This window comes from Lepidochelys kempii, chromosome 6 (genome assembly GCF_965140285.1).
Source record: "Lepidochelys kempii isolate rLepKem1 chromosome 6, rLepKem1.hap1, whole genome shotgun sequence".
In the NCBI taxonomy this organism is placed as follows: domain Eukaryota; kingdom Metazoa; phylum Chordata; order Testudines; family Cheloniidae; genus Lepidochelys; species Lepidochelys kempii.
Genome location: NC_136385.1, coordinates 36,356,739 through 36,377,499, shown reverse-complemented (window position 1 = coordinate 36,377,499; position 20,761 = coordinate 36,356,739). Strand labels below are relative to the sequence as shown.

The following is a 20,761-nucleotide window of genomic DNA, read 5'->3' as shown; positions in this document are numbered from 1 at the left end:
ATGTAAGTGAGATGAAAATGTAATGTGCATGTTGGTGGAATCCATTACTAGTTTGTAATCCGGGTTTAATAACCTCAGTCAGGATTAGGGTGAAGGAATGGAAAAGTGCAAGTCCAGAAAAGACTTCTTGTTTATAGTATTATTTGTAGTATTAATTATTTATTGCATCAGCACCCAAAATGTGCTAGTAGTATACACATATAGAAAGATTTAAGTCTCTGCTGCAAAAATCTTTCAGTCTAAAATACATGTAAAGGGAGAGTGAAATTTAGCATGTGCCTTGCTAGTGCCATAAATTTTTAAATATATGCTATCCCTAATTTCTCCTCTATCTAGCCTTTATTAATGGGTAACTTTCCCATAGGCAGAACGGTAGAAGTAGTAATGTCCTAATTCTTAAGCAAAAGGCCATAAACTCCTGCCAAAGGCAAATAGAGCTTTATCGAGACTTCTTGGCAGTTGTGCTCATTCAATTTAAGTGTATAGTCTAAAGTATTCTTTTCCACAGCATACTTTGTCCATTGCTTTCAAGGTGGTGCATAGTGTCTGCCCCAGGTCAGATTTAAAGATTTGCAGCAAGCTGCATTACACTTGTCTCTCAACAACCATTACAGCAGGGGTTCTCAAACTGGGGTTCAGGACCCCACAGGGGGTCGCGAGCTGTCAACTTCCACCCCAAGCCCCGCTTTGCCTCTAGCATTTATAATGGTATTAAATATATTTAAAAAGTGTTTTTAATTTATAAAGGGGAGTCACACTCAGAGGCTTGCTATGTGAAAGGGGTCACCAGTAAAAAAAAGTTTGAGAGCCACTGCATTACAGGGACACAATGCAAAAATGAGGGGCAGGGGCATTAATGTGAAAGTGGATAGACAAAATTATTAGTGATCCTGCCATATGACTCCATTAGTTGTTCACAGCTGGCAACCAGCAGCACAGTCATGCTTTATAAATGCCTCTTTAGGGTGAAAATGTGACACTTGTTCTTGCATAGCTCTTTAACAATTGCAGGCACATGTGGAAGAATGATCACTAGACATTCCTTAGCTGTGTGAACACTTTTTAGAAATCAGGCCACACGTACCCATGGATGACTTAGCACTGCACCTAATTTATTTTACACCAGCAATACCACTCACACTATGGACCCTTACAGGTATCATATTTATATATGGAGATGCACTTAAGTCACAGCTTGTATGCCAGGAAATGAAGTGAGCTTAGGGTCTTGAACAGACTGAGGAATAGTTTAACAATTTCCCAGCACTACTGCTTAGTTACTTACAGTGGGAAGATAAGAAGACAAACGTTAAAGATGGTATTTTGAACAGCAACAACAAAAGAAGCTTTCTAATTTATCACCTGTTAAGACCATGGAGATAAAATACTTATCTGGCTAAGGCTGGAAGCGTTGTCACGAAACTATCACAGTCCTATGGGCAGAAAAGAGGAGGGGCTTTAGGCCATGTTTTTGGAAGTTCCTGCAGAGAGATTATTTTTTCCTTAGCTGGAGGGACGTTGGATAGAGGGTCAGTGAGGAGTATAACTATTATGTTTATTATCATAATACTTACGCACCAACTGAGAACGGGGCCTCTTGCTAGAAAAAATGTTCCTGGTAGATAGTAAGTTTACTGCCTTATCAGGAAGGATTCTTGCCTGGTAGGGAAGTATTTACATACAGAGAAAATGTTTAGTCTTTCATAAAAATCCAAGATTAAGCACTGTATCCCTTGCTGCCCTGCCAGGTATTGAGTTTCTATGTCCTGACTGGGCTCCTGCGTCCTAGAAGATCCAGGTTTAGAAAGAAAACCAAGGAGACTGGCCACATAGTAACTGTGTGAGTACGGAGAATAGGAAAAGGGTAGGTTTCTGTCAAAAATAAGAAATTACTAGTTTATATAAGATTTTCATATGGTGAAGTAAAAAGATTTATCAAAATTTCACCTTGATAGGTGAAGGGAATGGAAACTTTATCACGTGGAATAACTGGAAGTTTTAGATAGTTGTTCAACTACAGATGCTCACATGAATCACATTTGAGACTTGCCCAAAACTTAAACCCTGATTCAGCAAAACACCTAAGCTTGTGAGGAAATGCATTTCTATTCAGCAAGTACTTAAATGTGTGCTTTCCTTTTGTATTTCTGGTTCTGAAAACTTACAAATTTCCCAAACTGGTATCTATTTTTTAGGTTCTAATAATATTTTAGGAACACTTTGCTTTTTTAAATAGCTGAAATTCTAATTTACTTTGGAATGGCATTTTTTCTTCTGTCTTTACAGTTACCAAAGTTTGTATGTGAGGAAATGTAGGCATAAGAATCTTCGTGCTTTTCCTCCCAATATTAAACTGAAATTAAGGCCAATTTGCTCTCTGCTCTTGCATGATATAAAGGGAAGCTGACGGGCAATAATGTAGCTGAAAAGGGTCAGGAAAGACAATGAGGAGAGTGCTCAGTAGTATCACAAGCCACCCTCACACCTCCTGTGCAGCAGGAAAAATGCAGTGATCATTTTGACTTTTTAAAATGTATAAACTGTAGCAAAACCACCATCATATCCCCTCTAGTTGGGCCAAACACAAATACATTGCAGTCTGTATCTTTTTGCTATGGAGCATATTCAGTGTGAAAACTAGGAACCTGAATTTATTTTTCAGAATGGAACTTTGTGAATCTTGGGATGGATATTCTGAAACATTGTCATTCCTAATGTACTTGTAAACTGAAGAAAAATACTGGTAAAATAAAATGACATTGTTCAAGAAACAAAAGTATCCTTTTTTGTTTGATTTCTCTTAGTAGGGAATATTTAAATGTCCTTTTTTTTTGTCAGCTTCGAGAGAAAGTGTGTGCCTGAGAGAGTGGGGATGGAAGATTGTAACTGAAAGAAGGGATAAAGAATATGGCCTTGCAACTTGTATTTGGTATTGTTACAGAATGTATGTGCTGTTAGTACTTTTCATGTAAAGTAAGCTAAAAGTATTGTATTTGAAATGATTATCCACTTACTGTGCTGACTTTAAGAATATTGCCTGTGTGTTTGTCAAACTCTTTAGTCATATCATGACTGGCTTTATTTCTTCTAAGAATTTCAATGGTTACTTTATTAAGCTGAAATTACATTAACAGTATGCTTACAAAGTATATGATTACATACGTGTATTGCAGATGTACTCATTGCTGTGTTGCTAGCCAGATTCCTAAAACTTTAAATAAGCTGTAGATGTGAATTATTTTCAGTGGAAGGCTTCTATAGAAAATTAATGCAATTACATAAGTTAAAATAGCCTATTTAAAAAAAATTGACCTCCGTTTTCTTTGTTAGAAACCATGTTAATTCATACAAGCTTCCATGGCCCTTTTGCCGTTAAGGGCACTGTAAACACATTTTAAGTGATCTTTTTTCTAATTGTGTGCCAGAACAAAACTTGTAGGGTAGCTAGAATTTTGTGCTCTTAAACCTAAAACTAGTGATTGCTGGTTAGGTGAGTTGATAGAATAAATTTTTGTTTGAAAGAAACTAATTCTTAACTCTCATATTGAATTTAAACAAGTCTTCAAGCACTTGAATTTTGTCACCCATTGTTGATGTAAAAATTGCAAAGAGTGAGAATAAATTTACCTTTATGCTACATGTGACTGATAATGAAAGAAAAGATCATAACATTGTGTCTTTTTGTGAAGTTGTGGATTATTATCTTTTCCACCCTGATATAAGACGCACAAATGGACTTATAGAATAGAAATGTCTTCACTGCGTACATCTTTGTTCTTATGATAGTAAAAATCAATGTGCAGCAGTCCAGCAGATGGCAGTAGGTTTTTTCTCTGTGGCAGGTGTTTGTGCTGTAATATTAAAATATTTAATATAATTCCCTTTTATAGTAAATTAAATCAGGTTAGATATCCAATAACAATAACACAAAGCAAGTTGGTTTTTATATTATTCTGTTCTGATCTGCAGGCTGATTTTTGAATAATTTAAATTATATGAGTTAAACTAACACTGAATTCTGGATAGATATCAAATGGTGTTGCCTAACATTTCCACCGTGAGTGTTCATGTTGGCAGTTTTCCAGGAGCTGCATGCCCAAACCTAGATGGCATATAAAAAACATAATATTTTTTAGTATTTGAATCTTCTCCGACAGAGAAATAGAAATTGCTTGTTCTTCTGTTGGAAAAACCCAAAATTGATCAGCTTTTTCAGCTTCCATTCTGAAAAAGAATTGCTTTGGGCTTCATTTTTACATCTCTGTAGGTACACATTAATTCTTGGTGCCTATTCCTTGTTTCAGTGAGGACAGTGGCAAAAATTCCATTAATTTCATTAGTAGCAGGATTGCTGAAGTACAGAGATTTTCCCCTTTTTATTGAATCCATGTTCAACAGCTGCTGCTTTCCATTTGTGGAAATCCTCTACCAGAGGTCACCACTAGTTTTCCATCTTGTCATTTCATATCAAGAATAAGACACTTCTGGCAGGTAAACAACAAAAGATTATCATGGTCTTCTTTTAAAATGGGACAGATAACAATTCTGTAGAAAGACTACTTTGCAGCACTTTTGTAAGTCCAAATGTGGCAATTACTTACCAGACAAACCATCTTGGAACACAGAGATAAAATAAATACTTTAAATCATCCGCAAGGTTTTTCAGAGTATAACCAATTCTCAAAATACATCTTCATAAAATGAATGATCTGAAATTAGAGATGTGCAATGAGACACTCTTCTCCCTCTGCAAATCTTTTGGCTGCTCCACAAAATGACTGCACCACACCTTCAAGGAGTGGGGGCATTGTCTGTCTTGCTGGGGAAAGGAGACTATTTCTTTAAGGGTGGGGGGTGAGAGAGAGGCACAGATGCTACTGTAAAAGCAGAGTGGGTCAACGTGGTGAGACTGACTCATCCCCCAGAGACCAGAAGGGATGGGGAGTTTATAAAGGGCAAGCTCAGGAGAAGCCCCTTTTCCCTGAACCAAGTGAAGCAGCACCCGCCTTCCCACCCCTGGCAAAATACCAAGTTTGGTTGGGACCCTCTGTGGGTGTTGTGCTAGCCGTTCCTTTCTTGGGGGGGTGGGAAGGAATTTTTCCCTTGCCACCAGAATGGCCAAGGTGGAGTGGAGTTTTCTTAGTCTTCACCACAGCAGGTTTGGGGGGGAGCCTTTGTTACGGTGAGTAGGGAAGGGAGTTAGGCTATGATGTCGCAACACTTTAGGTAAGTGTGGGGCAGACGTCCAGTACAGGTACTCCATAGGGAAAGATGCAGTGAGCTGATAAATAGTTTGGTACAGGACTTAAAGGAGGTGTTTGTTAAAGGAGCGGAATGGGGGCATGGTTTGGGGTGCCTGTCACTGGCCCAGTAGGGAGCCAACCCCCCTCTTCCTTATTGCCCACCTTAACCCTCACTTTGGAGGTGGAGTGGTAAGGTCACAGCAATGGGTTGGCTAGGGATCAGGATGTAAAAAGTGGGGGCTGGCAGAAACCCTCAGGTAGATATTGAAATGATCATGGAGTTACCTGCACTGTACACTTTTATCTTCCGGGTAGTCCCAGACATCTAACAATAAAGTTGTAGCCTGATTAAACCATATCCAGTGTCTCCTGTCCTTCTTCCAGTATAGCTAGACAATGGTCTGTAGTCTTTTATATTCAAAGGGGCAGTACCAGTATGTAGAGACTAAATAGCAACAAAGTTTTATATTTATATTGAAAATTAAATTAGTTCTAGAAGAGTGGTTCTACTTTCCGGGCAGAGATTCCTAAAGAGAGTGAAACTGGCCCTGTAATTTGCTGTGAGAGAGTCCATACTATTTTTAACTTTGGTTGAGAGGATCTGTAGGATTTCCAAAAGATGTTCCCAGGAGTTTTTACTGTGATAAATTATGTAAATGTTTTCAGCCTTAGGTTCAGTCCTTATATGTTGAATCAAAGTAAATTCCACCAATTGTGGAACTCTCCCTACAAGTATAAAAAACCCAATTGTTTTCCAATTAATGCATTTATAAAATTAACCCTTGAGGTTTAGTGGCATTGTTATTTACTGCTCGTTTAGAGTAGCCATACGTTCTGAATTAAAGTAGCAAGATGGAAGTGACTGCATTTCTGCCTGCTAAGAGAATTTGTACCCAGGCTCCTTCCTTGTAGGACAGTGATGACTGAATATATTACCAGGGTGGTGATATCTATTTTTTGAGGAACATGCCAGGAGTAAAAAGCTGCTGTTTCATGCTGTTATTGCTAAAGGAAGTAGCCTCCCCCCATTCATAATTAAGGAGATCTTGTGATATCTGCGTAGAAGAATGTTGGGTCAGAGGCACAAAGAAAGCAATTAGTCATGTTTGGAGGGGAGGTACTCAAAAACTGGAAAGAGAGTGCATTTTCTATAGTTTATAGTATGTAAGATAATGAATTTGTCAAAGAATGTGAAGAAAGCCACCAATTAAAGAGTGCTTAGTGTTTTGTTATAATAGGCATGATCAAAACTAATCTTTGTGAATTAACAATACTTATTCTTTATAACTGTATAGAGTCTTTTTTTAGTATGGTTGCTTGTGAAATGTGCTGAGTAATGGGTTAAGAGATTTATCTGAGTGATCTATTTCTTCACTCAGAAGAAATTCAGCATTCCATAGGTTAATAAGGCTTTTTTTGGCAAATCCCAGCTGGTTTCCTTGTGAAGAAATTCCTGTAGTTCCTAGATTCTCTAGGGATAGTGGTGAACAACCCTGTGGTTTTCAACTGCAAAATGGATTGAAACTTTGTCTGAGATTATATGGTATTTGTATTTGACTATGAAAAAGACTGCTAAAATTGCCTTAGTTACAATGCATAGTAGTATTGCTGTATATAGAAGATGTATAGTAGTAAATCTGCGCAAAACCCCCAAACTATTTTAACTAATGAACTATTTTATCAGATTCTAAAAGCTCCATTTGATATAGTCTGTCTTACTGTCTGTATCTACAGATATACACAGGGAATATTAATATGAAATACTGTCCTATTAAAATGTATGACTATGACAGCATGATTTGTTAAAGCACAGTACATTCCAAATGTTGTACATATTTTTAATGATTTGTTTAAATACTTTGGCAAAGTGATGGCTAGGACTGCATACCTTTACATCACAGTCAAATGTACCCACAACAGCAGAAATTTATTTAAATAATATTCCATATAAAATTAAAAAAATGTTTTGTTTTATTTATTTTTCTGGTTTACAAAAATGTGTCCACTTCTCATGTGTCTGGATGCACGTACAGTTTAAAAATGCCACCAAATTAGTTAACCAGTGCTAATCAAACATGCATTATATTTCATCCCACAAAGCTAGAGTATACGTAATCCCAATTAAATTCCTGCTTTAACCTATTCAGGTAAAAATCTGAGAAAACAGATGGGATTTAAATTGTGCTGTGAAGGTCAACAAACTTTAGTCATGCAGGGGAGGTGACTTCCAGTGTCTCCAGATAATTAAATCTAGGGTCTGTTGAACAATAGCTGGTTCTATGTTGCAAAGTGAGGAAGATCTGGTCTTTCAGGTAGCTAAGATCCTTTCAGAATCAAAACCAGCTCTTTGAATTACATCTGGAGCCACACAGGGAGCCAGTGCAGTCTTTGGATACTGATGTAATGTGTCAAGTATCAGGGGGTAGCCGTGTTAGTCTGTATTCACAAAAACAAGGAGTCCAGTGGCACCTTAAAGGCTAACATTTATTTGGGCATAAGCTTTCGTGGTGTAATGTGCTCCCTTTGGCTAGCCTCATTAAGTGGGTGAGTTGCTATGCTCAGCAGCAGGTGTAGCTTCTACATGGTCATCAGGTGTAATGCCATGTAGAGTGTATTACAGGACTCTCATCTAGACATCATAAAACCAAGAATGACAATAGCAAGATACACATTCAAGAGAATAGTTGAGCTAAATAAGGATGAAAAAGTTACTACAGCCACTGATAGATGTATGTGAGACCCTCAGAGCAGATACAGTCACCCATCACCAGTTACTAGGATCTCACTGAAAGGTATTAATTGAACCACATGTGATCCTATCCATTTCTGCCAGGTCCACAGTTAGTTCAAGAAAACTTTGTGATCAGTGACATCAGACTTCTGACAGACTAGAAGGAGTCAAACATACCAACAATATGTGTATAATAGTGCAGTATGAAGTATTTGCCAGTTTTCAGTCTCTTTAAAGTACTATAGCATAATTTTTGTAAAAGACTAAAGAGGATAAATGGCTGGTTTGGCATCCTAATTGTCCATATTGAATAGACTTAGGCCCTGCTCCTGCAGGTGACTTCAGAGAACCTCTGTATGCATTCGGGGTGTACCCATTTACAGTTTTATGTTCAAGTCCTTACTTGTTTCTTTTAAACAGAAACCAGTTATTAATTATTTTTCATACAGTTTGACAGCACTCCATTTTTTATACGAAAACGAGGAAACAGTTATTCTCCTTCGTGGCAATGTGTGGGATTTTAAGTCAGTATTTTGGTACTTTTTAATAATTACAACAGTAGAGTGTCTGTGCATATAGTGTTTTCTATAAAGCTGTTGGGATTTTCTTATAGTTAGCTAAAAATAATATGTGTTTGTGATTCTTTCAAAGATTCTATGCAATATATAATTTTTTTCTTTCTAAGCGATCCTGATCCTTAAAAATTCTAAAAATATTTCTTTGTAGGACTACTAACCTTATTTAATTTCTATTAATTAACTGAAGTGTATCTGTTTTCAAGGGAACAAAAGAGACTGAAGGTGAAGAGGAGGAGTCTGGTTTAATTCAGCCTGCTGAAGTATTTGCTCCCAAAAGCCTGGTGTTGGTGTCCAGACTAGATTATCCAGAAAATTTCAGGGTAAAGAACTCCCAGCTGCCATTTGTAATATGTGTCAGTGTACAAATCTGTTTTTAATGAGCAGCAGTGACAAGTAGTTTTGATTTAAAACATCTCCGCATTGGTTTGGGAATTTACCAGAACAAGTAGAATTAGACTGTACTAAATAAAAATCAATGTCTAGGAGACTGAATGCCCCTATGGGTTAATGCAGTGCCCTTTTACTCACAGAAGGCCTAGTTTTAAACCTACATAGACCACAAAATAAAGTCTTTCTGAGCTCAGCTAAAAGCCTAATGAAAAAAATCTTCATGACAAAACCACTCCTTATAGGTAAAATTAATCTCATCTGATACAATTTGTTTAAGAATTAAGTAAGTATCAAGTATTATAGTATATGAATTATCTTCCTACCTATAAAGTGAGTGAATTATTGACTCTTCCAGATCAATTTAAGTTATATAAAGATTCTAAGGAATCTATGATTTCTTTCAGTTGGTATTGTGACTGACCTGAAGTAAACAGAAAACTTAAATTTTTATCAGGCCTCTAGCACTTTCAGTGAAGCAAAAATAGTACAGCCTAGTAATGCAAGAATAATTCATTTAATAGTAGGTTGCTGCCACAGTGTTGAAACTATTTGTAACTGGATAACTCCTCACAAATTGATCCATTTTTCAGAATTTTCAATATTTTCGCCAGCTAAAAATAGAAGGCAGCCAAAGTGCCATTACCAAGCAGTGTAATTTACTCTCTCCCTTCCTTCTCTAAGACTTATTGGGAATCAATAGTGAATCATCTATTGCTAAACAAATAGCTTTATCAGTTTTGTCAAACTTACGATGATAACCCTTAATCAAAATTGAAGAAATGCAAAATAAAAATAGTAGTGCTAAAATGTCAGTGCTGTTTATTTTAAAATATGCTTTTTATTGAAATAACAAAAATACAAACTGTAAATAGAGAAGACATACAAATGTGGATCACTGATCCTCAGAATAATATTAGGATTATAGTGGTAAAATTGTAGGCATCAGTCCTGATTCAGATTCTGTGAGCATGGACCCCTGCACTGACATAAATTCCCAGTGATTTAGTGGTACTTTACATAAACATGGAGATTTATGGAAGGAGGAAGAGAACTCAGATTAAGCATTATATTTCTTATTGAAATGTGGGGTATTCACACTCTGTAGAGTTTGTGAAATCCAACAGGAATTCAGCGGGGTTGATGTGACATTTCTGCAACTGAATTAATTCTTTTACAGAAAATTACTTTTTCTCCTTTTGGAATGTACTTTACCATATTAAGATTGTCCTAGGACATGTTTATTTTAAAGTTGTTGTATATTTATCAGCAATTATCAGCGTTTGTCTTCCCCACATAAAATTGTATATATTTATTATTCAACTTTTTAGGCTTGCCTTGGCTTGATCTACACTGTGCATGTGGACAGCCTGAGTGTGTCCTTGGAGAGTCTCATTGCAAATCTCTGTTCATGCCTTGTCCCTGCGGTCGGAGGCTCTCAGGTAAGTGGGAAAAGGAGTATTTTTCCAGTTAATTTAATTTATGAAGAAAACAAAAAATAAATTCTTTAGATATTTTCATTGAAAAAAAGGATCATAGTTCAGCTGAGTGTTGTCCCTGTAGCCTGCCTTCTAAAGACAGCAAAAATTCCATTCCAGGTCAAGGTCAAAGGGTTAATTTTGTTACTGGATTTGCCTGTTACAAGGCATAGTAACAAATCAAGCAGTTTGTTATAAGTGTGACTTTTTTTTAATACTATGTGTTCAGAAATAATTTTGTTTTATGCATTTTTTTCTTGGGAGCTCTGTTATGTGTCCTCCTTTTTCATTCACTTTCTGTGTGGGTGTGATGGTATAGTTCAAGATTCCATTGCCCCTTTAAGACAATAGCTACTTCGGTGCTAATTGTTTTTTACTCTCATTTTTATGAAGCACAAACATGATTATGAAGTAACAACATATTTATTCAGATTTCTAAAATGCAACTGAAGGTGTCCAAAATACTCCATAAACTAAAAATTACAGACTAACAAAGGGGTGTCCATAAGTATATCTGCCTCAGCAGTCTTAACGAAGAGAGAAAAACGTTGCTTTCAATACAGATGTTGTCCAGGAATGTAATATGTGGTGATGCTGTAAGTCAAAAGTATAAAGTAACAATTATTTAATGAAGAAATAAATTATTTAGTAGTCATTCTTACATGTAGTTAAAATAGAAATAGCATATTATGGCAAGATAATGAGAGCCACCAATCTCTCTCTGTGAATGCACAATGCTACAGAATTATCAAAGTTAACTGGAAGAATAAATACATTTTCATGTGAATTGAACTACAAGTAACTCCTATGCTGATGAATGTAATTGGTGAGTAATATACTGTAGCTGGAAGTCAGGTTGCCATGAAGATTATAGATTCTTGATAACTGACATTCTCAGGCCTGGTTATCTACAGTGTCTACTAACTGAAAAATCTCTCATCATTTTTATAGAAATGTGATCTGTATACTGTAAACTAAACAGACTAGTGGATAGTCCATTTTTCTAATCCTAGTTTCATCCAGGATAATTGGGAAGATTTCTTTCAGGGTTTTTGGACTTTTCTAAATGAGGAAAAATTGCACTCTAAAATTTTAGCTATTTTAAAGCTTCTTCAGGACCTGAAATTCTCTTGATGTTATACTAATTTCCTATAGCTCTAACATAATCTTATTCAGTAATGTTTATTATATTCACTATCGTATCTGAAACTGTTGACAAACTTACAATTAACTAACAAGCACTGAAAGGACTGATTCAAATAAATCTTTTTTTTTTTTAAAGCAACATATCGCTAAGATTTTTTTCTTCCCTTCTTTCAAGTTTCCTTCTTTGTCACCCAGTCTCCCTATTCTTTACCTTCAACATCCTCGACTAGTTTAGTAGGTATTTCTAGGGAGGTAGTCTTGTTATAAAGCTGAGATGGTTCTTAAATTTTGTCCTGAAAATGGTGAGGCTCATGGTTATTTTAAATATCTCTAATCTTCAGTATATGCTACTTATCAAGAGTGGAAACGGAGACCTTGGAAATGGGAACTAGTTAGCATAAATCATAAACTTTTCATCTCTGCAGATGGACACTTTCCACCACACAATTTGGCTTGATGGGCAATCTGCCAAAGAGTCACAGGTTTGCAGTAGGAAGTCAAAATTGATATGCATCACCAGTACAGTGTGGAGGAGCTTACAGCTGATCCTAGCTGTACTGTTCTTTTTTCAGTTAGTGCTTTTAGTCCTTAACCTTTCATCAGCACCAAAATCACTCTCACAAAATAAAATCTAGGAAAAAAAAAAAAATCTTCAAATATTGGTGTTGCATTTCTCTAATATGCAGAAATGGGAAGCATTTTTGAACATTGGAGAAGCTATAATCTCCAATGTTCCTTGGGTGAGAACCCAGGTCTTTGTTCAGTAGCTTAAATAGTGAGACATCCCTGAAAATTGGATTATAAAACTGTAATGTTGAATTGCTAAATTGAATTTAGTATGCATGTTCTGTACACTTTGCCTCTCTTCTCTCCTATGGGCCCTCAGTTTCCTTGAGGAAACCCTGTAGATTCCCAGCTCTTTCCCATTTTGATTCCATTCCCCACTTTGTAGGCCTCCTCTATTAAATAGAAATTTCATCAGTTGGCCAGTGCCACTCTTTAATCAGATGAAAGGGTCACTGTTGATGTAAGATGCTCCCTTCTCCTTTAACTTTAAACAGTAGAGATCTTCACTTGCACAGCATCCTGCCCTTTCTTGGTAGGGGCAAGTGACTAAACTAAGGAATTCTCATGGAGCCTAGGTTCTTACATGACAGTGCACACAGCTACCACTACCTAGGTTGTTGGGGCTAACCCATGAGTTGCCTATTTATTTTATTTTACTGTGGGCTTTTTTAATTATTGCAGTGGGAGAAAAAGGTTTGGGAGACTATTAGATACTTGCCTTAGTTTAAAGGAGAAAAGACATAAGCTTAGGGTCTTTTCCTCAGACCTGTTCACAACCCTTTTAACATTGACTGAAACAGAAAACTACAAACAGTATCTGTGAGGATTTCCCCACCATCAGCACTGCCATACAGATTAATTTGGCTTACAGTTTTCTTTCCTCGTGCCTGGAAACCCTTGTCTTCCTTTCAGATATACCAACCTAATGTGTTCTTCGACTGGTTCACACCTGTACGTTCATGTCCAGCACAAGCAGAGCTGGAAAGTTTTCTGTGCAGTACCCAGTGGGGGAGTGCACATACCGCATGCCTCCTTATGGCCCCTCCTGAGGCTATTTAAGAGTGGCAGTGCCCCAACTCCCTTCACTTCATTCTCACAACCTGGGCGTGAGTCAGAGATCTCTCTGTGTGGTGTACCTCAGGGTTACTATGCAGTTGGCAGTTTTTCCCATATGTGCTTTTGTTTTTCGTTTTCTGAAGTTAGTTGTAGTTTAGCAGTAGTAGCTAGCGGTTAGTAATAGTTTAGATAGTTTTAGTAGATTAGGATACAGTCTGGAGATATGCCACCACCAGGCTTCAAACATTATCCCTCATGTGGGTTAGCCTTCCCAAACAGTGATCCCCACACATTCTACCTCTTATGCCTCCGTGAGGGGCACATCAAAGAGAAGTGTGGTATTTGTCATTCTTTTTAAAAGAGAATACAAATCTTTAGATGTGAAAAGATGTGAGTTGCCTTACCAAGTGTGAGGTCAGTCTAACGAGACAATTTAATTAACAGCAGGATACCAAGGGAGGAAAAATAACTTTTGAAGTGGTAATGAGAGTGGCCCATTTCAGACAGTTGACAAGAAGGTGTGAGTAACAGTAGGGGGAAATTAGTATTGGAGAAATTAGGTTTAGGTTTTGTAATGACCCAACCACTCCCAATCTTTATTCAGGCCTAATCTGATGGTGTCCAGTTTGCAGATTAATTCCAGTTCTGCAGTTTCACATTGGAGTCTGTTTTTGAAGTTTTTTTTGTTGAAGAATTGCCACTTTTAGGTCTGTTGTTGAGTGACGGGGGAGATTGAAGTGTTCCCTACTGGTTTTTGAATGTTATGATTCTTGATGTCAGATTTGTGTCAACAAGGAGAAATTCAGATGTATATGATAGACTCTCCCACCAGTTTGCTTTGAAGAAAATCAAATATCTTTCCCACTATCTAGAGAGTCTCACTAAATTTTATTATAGGGCGATTGAAGTCTCTAGAAAGGTGGACTTAGCTGTACATAAGATTTTAACTGTTGTGGTGTTAGATTTAACAAAGTAGCACTGCACCGCAGATGTAAATTAAAAAACCAACTAGGTTAACATAATATGAATTTTGTATCAGAGCTGATGATATGAACCTTTGAAATGGTATGTTATGAATGCAGTCTGTCTTTAGTTAGGAAAATGAAAGCTTTTGAGGACAGAATTACGTCTTTACTCCACTTTGCCATATTTATTTTTCTAGGCTTTAAATATTGTAGACAAGAAAATAGGTAGAATTCCAGCAATAAATTACTTTGCACACCAACAGAATAATTGTTACAAATATTAACAGAACAGCAGATAATGTATTTCAGATGTATTTTATCTGGGGTCTGATATAAACAGCTTGATATTGTAAGGTCTATTATTATGACTCTGACTAAAGCGAACATTTCAGAAGTTCAGGTGTAAGCACTGCTGTATCAGTTGAACTTTGAATGATACTCATGACTGTGAATTTTTCTGTAGGAAGGATGTTGGGCATAAGCTATGCCTTATTGTGGCAGTGGTTGTATCAAAAATGCAGAGAAGCTGGATGGTATGAAATGATATGAAAGAAGAATAATTACTCTCTGTGATTATTAGAGTCATTAAGATTAGCAAGGTTATCTTTTTCTGTTTTTTTTCTCATTTAAACTACTGAAGAAAATTAATCACAGTTTTAAAACACACTCATAAAGAAAATATTTGGTAGCAGACCTTAAACAGTTTCTGTAACAGATGATGATAAAATAGTCTGCTATTATAACCTTTCTAATTTTATAATTTCCACAAACTTCATGACCTGGTAATCCCAGTCTCAAAGTTATTTCACTTCTTTGTTATTAACCAAACATCTTATTCTGTTGTCAGTGCTTTTTTAACCATTTTTACTTTGTTCTTTTCAGTTCTTTAATGTTTTTCATGATGTTGCATATTTTCATGGAAACCAGCTGATAACTATTTGAACAATTCAATTCAGATCTTTCTTAAGGGAGGATGTTGTCACATTCAAACTGTCATTCCATTGTCCTTATTTTACTTCTCCATCTTCTCCAGACATCTTTTAGTTAAATCATGTACCAAAACTATTTTTTAATAAAATGAAAAGTGTGTTAACATGAAAAATGTAAGGATTTTTTGTTTAAATAAACCTGAAAGAATTACATCTAGGGGATACAGTTAGTTATAATTGTTCATCATCATCATCATCATCCTTTGAATGAAGAGATTAATGCTGGTCAGATGCTAGTATTGTTGAGGGGTACTTCTTCTGGCGATGCTTCTGACATAACTGCTGTCCCATTAAAGTCACTGCTAACCTGTGCAGAGGACATTGATTTCCAACATAGATTTAAACTTCAGTATGTAATAGAAATAAAAATGTCTCTGAGATTGAAATATGTAAATAACAATATAACATTTTATACTGTGGGCTTGGTCTGAATAAGAGATTAAATATATATATATATAGTAAATATGTAAAAATATGTACAAAAGAGATTAAAGTACGTATTGAAATATCTCTATCTACAGAAATTGTTTTCGTTGGGAGCAGGAGACAGACAACTGATACAAACCCCTTTACATGATAGCCTTCCTGTTACCAGTACCAGTGTGGCTCTTCTTTTTCAGCAATTGGGTAAGTCTATTCTTAGTTTCTTATGATATTTCACAAAATGTTATAGAATGAGATATTCTCATTTAATTCAGTCATGTTAGGTCAGGGATCAAAAAAGGTTGCATTAATGCTATGATAGTGATTGATTGTTTTGAATGAAATAATAGCTATAAATGCTTTTGTTGTGTTTATATCTGACTTAGGGTGACCAGATAGCAAGTGTGAAAAATCAAAGTCCGGGGGGTGGGCGTAATAGGCGACTATATAAGACAAAGCCCCAATATCAGGACTGTCCCTAAAAATTGAAACATCTGGTCACCCTAATCTGACTTTATATAAACTGCCTTTCTCCACATCCCATTCTTGGAATTTTTCTCTGGCGTTATGCAAGCCTATTGTAGATGGAGCTAAACCTGGCTGTGTTTCATTACACCTGCATCATAGAAAGAATTTTCTTCCTGGCCACCATAGCAGCCCTGTACATATCCAAGGAGGATAATTTTGAAACTAGCATAACTTAAAATACACATCGCACTCCCATCAAAAAGTTTAGAGGACTCCATAATACTTGCTGCTAATATCTCTCTAACTTGTTACAGTAGTAATCTCAAAGAACCAACCACTGGCCCATTCTCTTTACTTTGGTTCCAAATTGAATGACAAAGACCACTGCATCTTTAACTATAATCCCACTTCACCCAGTAGGCCACTCCTTGCTCTGACCATTTTGCTTCCCCTGCCTTTGTTACTGACATATGAACTGTAAAACTCCTACCTAAATTTGGTGTGGGTTTGGGAGCTGGAAGGAATCAGTAAATCTGCTCTCTAAATTTCTGAGCCTCTGGGCATGTGTTCAACAATAAAAGGGCCTAGGGATACATGTGGGGAGTGAGGCAACAACATATATGAATGAAAATAGATAAAAATAGAAAGATTTTTACTGAGGGGGAGGAAGAAAAGCCAGTGAACTTGGGTAAATCAGCCTGAGACACTTGCCCCCTTTGGGATATACCACTGAAAAGAAAAAATATGTGTAGGGATACTCAAAGCGAGAGTTTTAAGGGAAATCAACCTGCACAAAAAGCGTTAACTACTAACCCTGCTTTACATCATGTGAAGATGCACTTTTTTTCTATATTTCTGAGATCATGTGGCATATTACTTTTTCTAAAATGAGGTAAACTTGTCCATTCAAATGTGGGTTGTGTCTCTCATCGTAAGAACTGTTATCTTCTTTTTGTGGCCAAAGGAAAGATCCATATTTCTGATGCCATTTTTACAGTAATAATCTGTTTATACTAACATTAACATTCACTTCTTGATTACTTTTAATAAAACCCAGATGTTAATACGATAGTTATGTCTGTCTATGACTGTGAATGATAAAAGAGCACTGGAAAAGATGAAACATTTACATAAATTCTCTCCTTCATGCTCCATTCTTACGCAGTCTGATGAAGAGTTAAAGGCAGAGAAAGGGTTAGTTCAGGAAGAGGGAATGTTTTTACTTAGCTCATCCTTCAGTGCCACTATTTTTCTAAACTGAAATCTAATCCTCTCCTTGAGTACATAGTTAAGCTTGTATGAAGACTTTTGTGCAGCTCGTAACAGTGCTCATACAGTGGCCTGTTCTAGTCCTATGCCTCTATGCAAAGGTATACAGTATCTCTTCCTCTCCCATGCTGGGGACAAGTAATATTGTTCAAGTAGTCCAGTCTCTATTTTGCTGTTTGGTTATTTCTAGGGCTGTCAAGTGATTAAAGAAATTAATTGCAATTAATCACATGATTAAAAAAATTAATCACAATGTTAAATAATAATAGAATACCATTTTTAAAAATATTTTGGATGTTTTCTACATTTTTAAATATATTGATTTCAATTACAAAACAGAATACAAAGTGTACAGTGCTCACTTTATATTTATTTTTATTAGAAGTATTTGCACTGTAAAAAAAACAAAATAAATAGTATTTTTTCAATTCACCTAGTACAAGTACCGTAGTGCAATCTGTTTATCATGAAATTTGAACTTACAAATGTAGAATTATGTGCAAAAAATAACTGCATTCAAAAATAAAACAATGTAAAACTTCAACACCTACAAGTCCACTCAGTCCTATTTCTTGTTCACCCAATCGCTCAGATAGACAAGTTTGTTTACCCATTGAGATAATGCTGCCCACTTCTTGTTTACAATGTCACCTGAAAGGGAGAACAGGCATTCTCATGGCACTATTGTAGCTGGTGTTGCAAGATATTTACATGCCAGATGCGCTAAAGATTCATAAGTCCCTTCATGCTTCAACCACCATTTCAGGAGACATGCGTACTTGCTGATGATGGGTTCTGCTCAATAACATCCAAAGCAGTGCAGACCAACATATGTTAATTTTCATCCTCTGAGTCAGATGCTACCAGTAGAAGGTTGATTTTCTTTTTTGGTGGTTCAGGTTCTGTAGTTTCCACATCTGAGTGTTGCTCTTTTAAGATTTCTGAAAGCATGATCCACACCCCATCCCTTTCAGATTTTGGAAGGCACTTCAGATTCTTAAACCTTGGGTCGAGTGCCGTAGCTATCTTTAGAAATCTCACATAGGTACCTTCTTTGCGTTTTGTCAAATTTGCAGTGACAGTATTCTTAAAACAACCAACATGTGCTGGGTCATCATCTGCGATTGCTATATCATGAAATATATGGCTGAATGTGAATAAAACAGAGAAGGGAACATACAGTTCTCCCCCAAGGAGTTCAATCACAAATTTAATTAATGTATTATTTTTTTAATGAGCATCATCAGCGTGGGAGCATGTCCTCTGAAATGGTGGCCGAAGCATGTACCTTATCTGGCACATAAATACAGTAGAATGCCAGCTACAAAATTGCCATGCCAAATGCCTGTTCTCACTTTCTGGTGACATTGTTAATAAGAAGAGGGCAGCGTTATCTCCTGTAAATGTAAAAAAACATGTTTTTCTTAGCGATTGGCTGAACAAGAAGTAGGACTGAGTAGACTTGTAGGCTCTGAAGTTTTACATTGTTTTGTTTTTGAGTGCAGATATGTAACAAAAAAAATCTACATTTATAAGTTACACTTTCACGACAAAGAGATTGCACTATAGTACTTGTATGAAGTGAATTGAGAACTACTGTTTTTTGTTTATCATTTTTACAGTGCAAATATTTGTAATAAAAACGAATATACGCTTTGATTTCAATTAAAACACAGAATACTATATATATATGTGTGTGTGTGTGTATATATATGTGTGTGTGTGTGTGTATATATATATATATATATGTATATATATATATATGAAAATGTAGAAGAACATCCAAAATATTAAATAAATTTCAATTGGTATTCTGTTGTTTAACAATGCAATTAAAACTGCTTTAATTGAGTTAATCACGTGAGTTAACTGTGATTAATCGACAGCCCTAGTTATTTCCCTTTTTAATGATTTGTGATTGCATCCAATATCAGTGTATAGTAAATAAGAAATGAGACACAAAAATACTGACTAGCCTGGTTTTGTCAAATAACAGCATTTTTAGGTTTTTCACTGCCAACGCAAGTCATTATTTCATCATAGTATCCTGCAGTATCTTCATGTGCATACACATACACCTCTACCCCGATATAACGCTACCCAATATAACGCAGGTTCACATACAACGCGGTAAAGCAGGCCTCCTCTCCCCCCCCCCAAGGGTCTGAGAGGCAGGAGCTGTGGGGGGGCACTTTGGGGGGCCCCGCAGGCCCAGAGTGGCCTGGGTGATTAGCGGGGAGCTGGGAGCAGCCCGCTCCACTTCCCTTGCCCCGGCCCCAGCCGTGTCGCTCGGGGGAGGGAGCTTGGGGGAAGGGATCTCCCCCCCTCACTCACCGGCAGCAGCGGAAGCACTCCCTGGCGATGAGAAGCGGAGCGTCACAGCTGGGAGCTGGCGGAGTGGAGTGGGCTGGGGCCACGTTGCTCCGCTTCCCACCGCTGCTGGTGAGTGCCTGTCAGGGGGCGGGGGTGTGGATAGGGATCGGGGCAGTCAGGACAGGGAGCAGGGAGGTTAGGTAGGGGGTGAGGTCCTGGGGGTGATTAGGGATGGGGGGTCTCTAGAGGGGGCAGTCAGGGGACAAGGAGCAGGGGGGCCAAAGCAAGTTCGATATAACTTAGGTTTCATATATAACACGGTAAGATTTTTTTGGCTCCCACGGACTGTGTTATATCGGAGTAGAGGTGTATTAATTTCTAAAGAAAAACAGAATATTAGAGAAATATTTGTAGATGAAGAAATCACCTTTTAAAAATAGCTCTTTATTTAGGAAGTGTGTGCAACTTTACAAATCATTACAGTGTATGTACCAAAAATACAATATTAACTGTTATGAAAATAAGTGTCATGTTTAGAGAAACATTGTGCAATTCTATACTCGTGACATTTTCAGTTTGGCTTCCCTGCACCATCCAGGACACATTGTTTCTGAGTATAGAAATAACTTTTTTAAATTGGGCATTAAGGTACATTGGGGAAAATAGTCCAGAATTGTTTGTTTAATAATAAACTATTAAACATTAAATTGAAACTTTTTAAGGTATAGACAAATTCTTTTTATTTTAAAGATATATTTATATATCAACAGATGATGCATTGACAAGAGGCAGGTTTATAGCTGTTCTTTCCATTCCCTCTCCCCCATCTCCATCCCCTTCCCCCCCCCCAAAAAAAAAGTGGTGGCAGCAGTAAGGTTTGGGCTGGAGCAGTAGCAGCCAAATAATGTATTTCTTAAGTTGAATTCAGCCAACATGAGGATTTTTGACTCTCTCTTGTGTCCAAGAGCTGTTTTTGCTTCTCTGAGTCCTTTGTTCAGCTGATAGACATCCAAGGCAGGTAGAAAAGTATTAAAACTTAGGAGAAACCTTTTCAGAGCTGCTAAATTCCATCCAGAGGCTTAAGGGACATTTTGATTAGGTCTCTTCCTTTTCCTCTGTTACCTAAACAACCACTGGAAACAGTGAAT

The 20,761-nt window shown here is 36.9% G+C and overlaps 1 protein-coding gene across 6 annotated transcripts in view; it reads left to right on the top strand.

The window, feature by feature from the left end:
• The window catches only part of SBF2 (SET binding factor 2), a 553,544-nt gene that overhangs the window by 277,099 nt on the left and 255,684 nt on the right, over positions 1-20,761 (top strand). For all 6 annotated transcript variants that reach the window (XM_073347556.1, XM_073347555.1, XM_073347560.1 and 3 more), the window contains exons 4-6: positions 8,756-8,872; positions 10,271-10,381; positions 15,662-15,767. In XM_073347556.1, the coding sequence (XP_073203657.1) occupies positions 8,756-8,872; positions 10,271-10,381; positions 15,662-15,767 (334 nt within the window). The remainder of the gene's footprint in view (positions 1-8,755; positions 8,873-10,270; positions 10,382-15,661; positions 15,768-20,761) is intronic.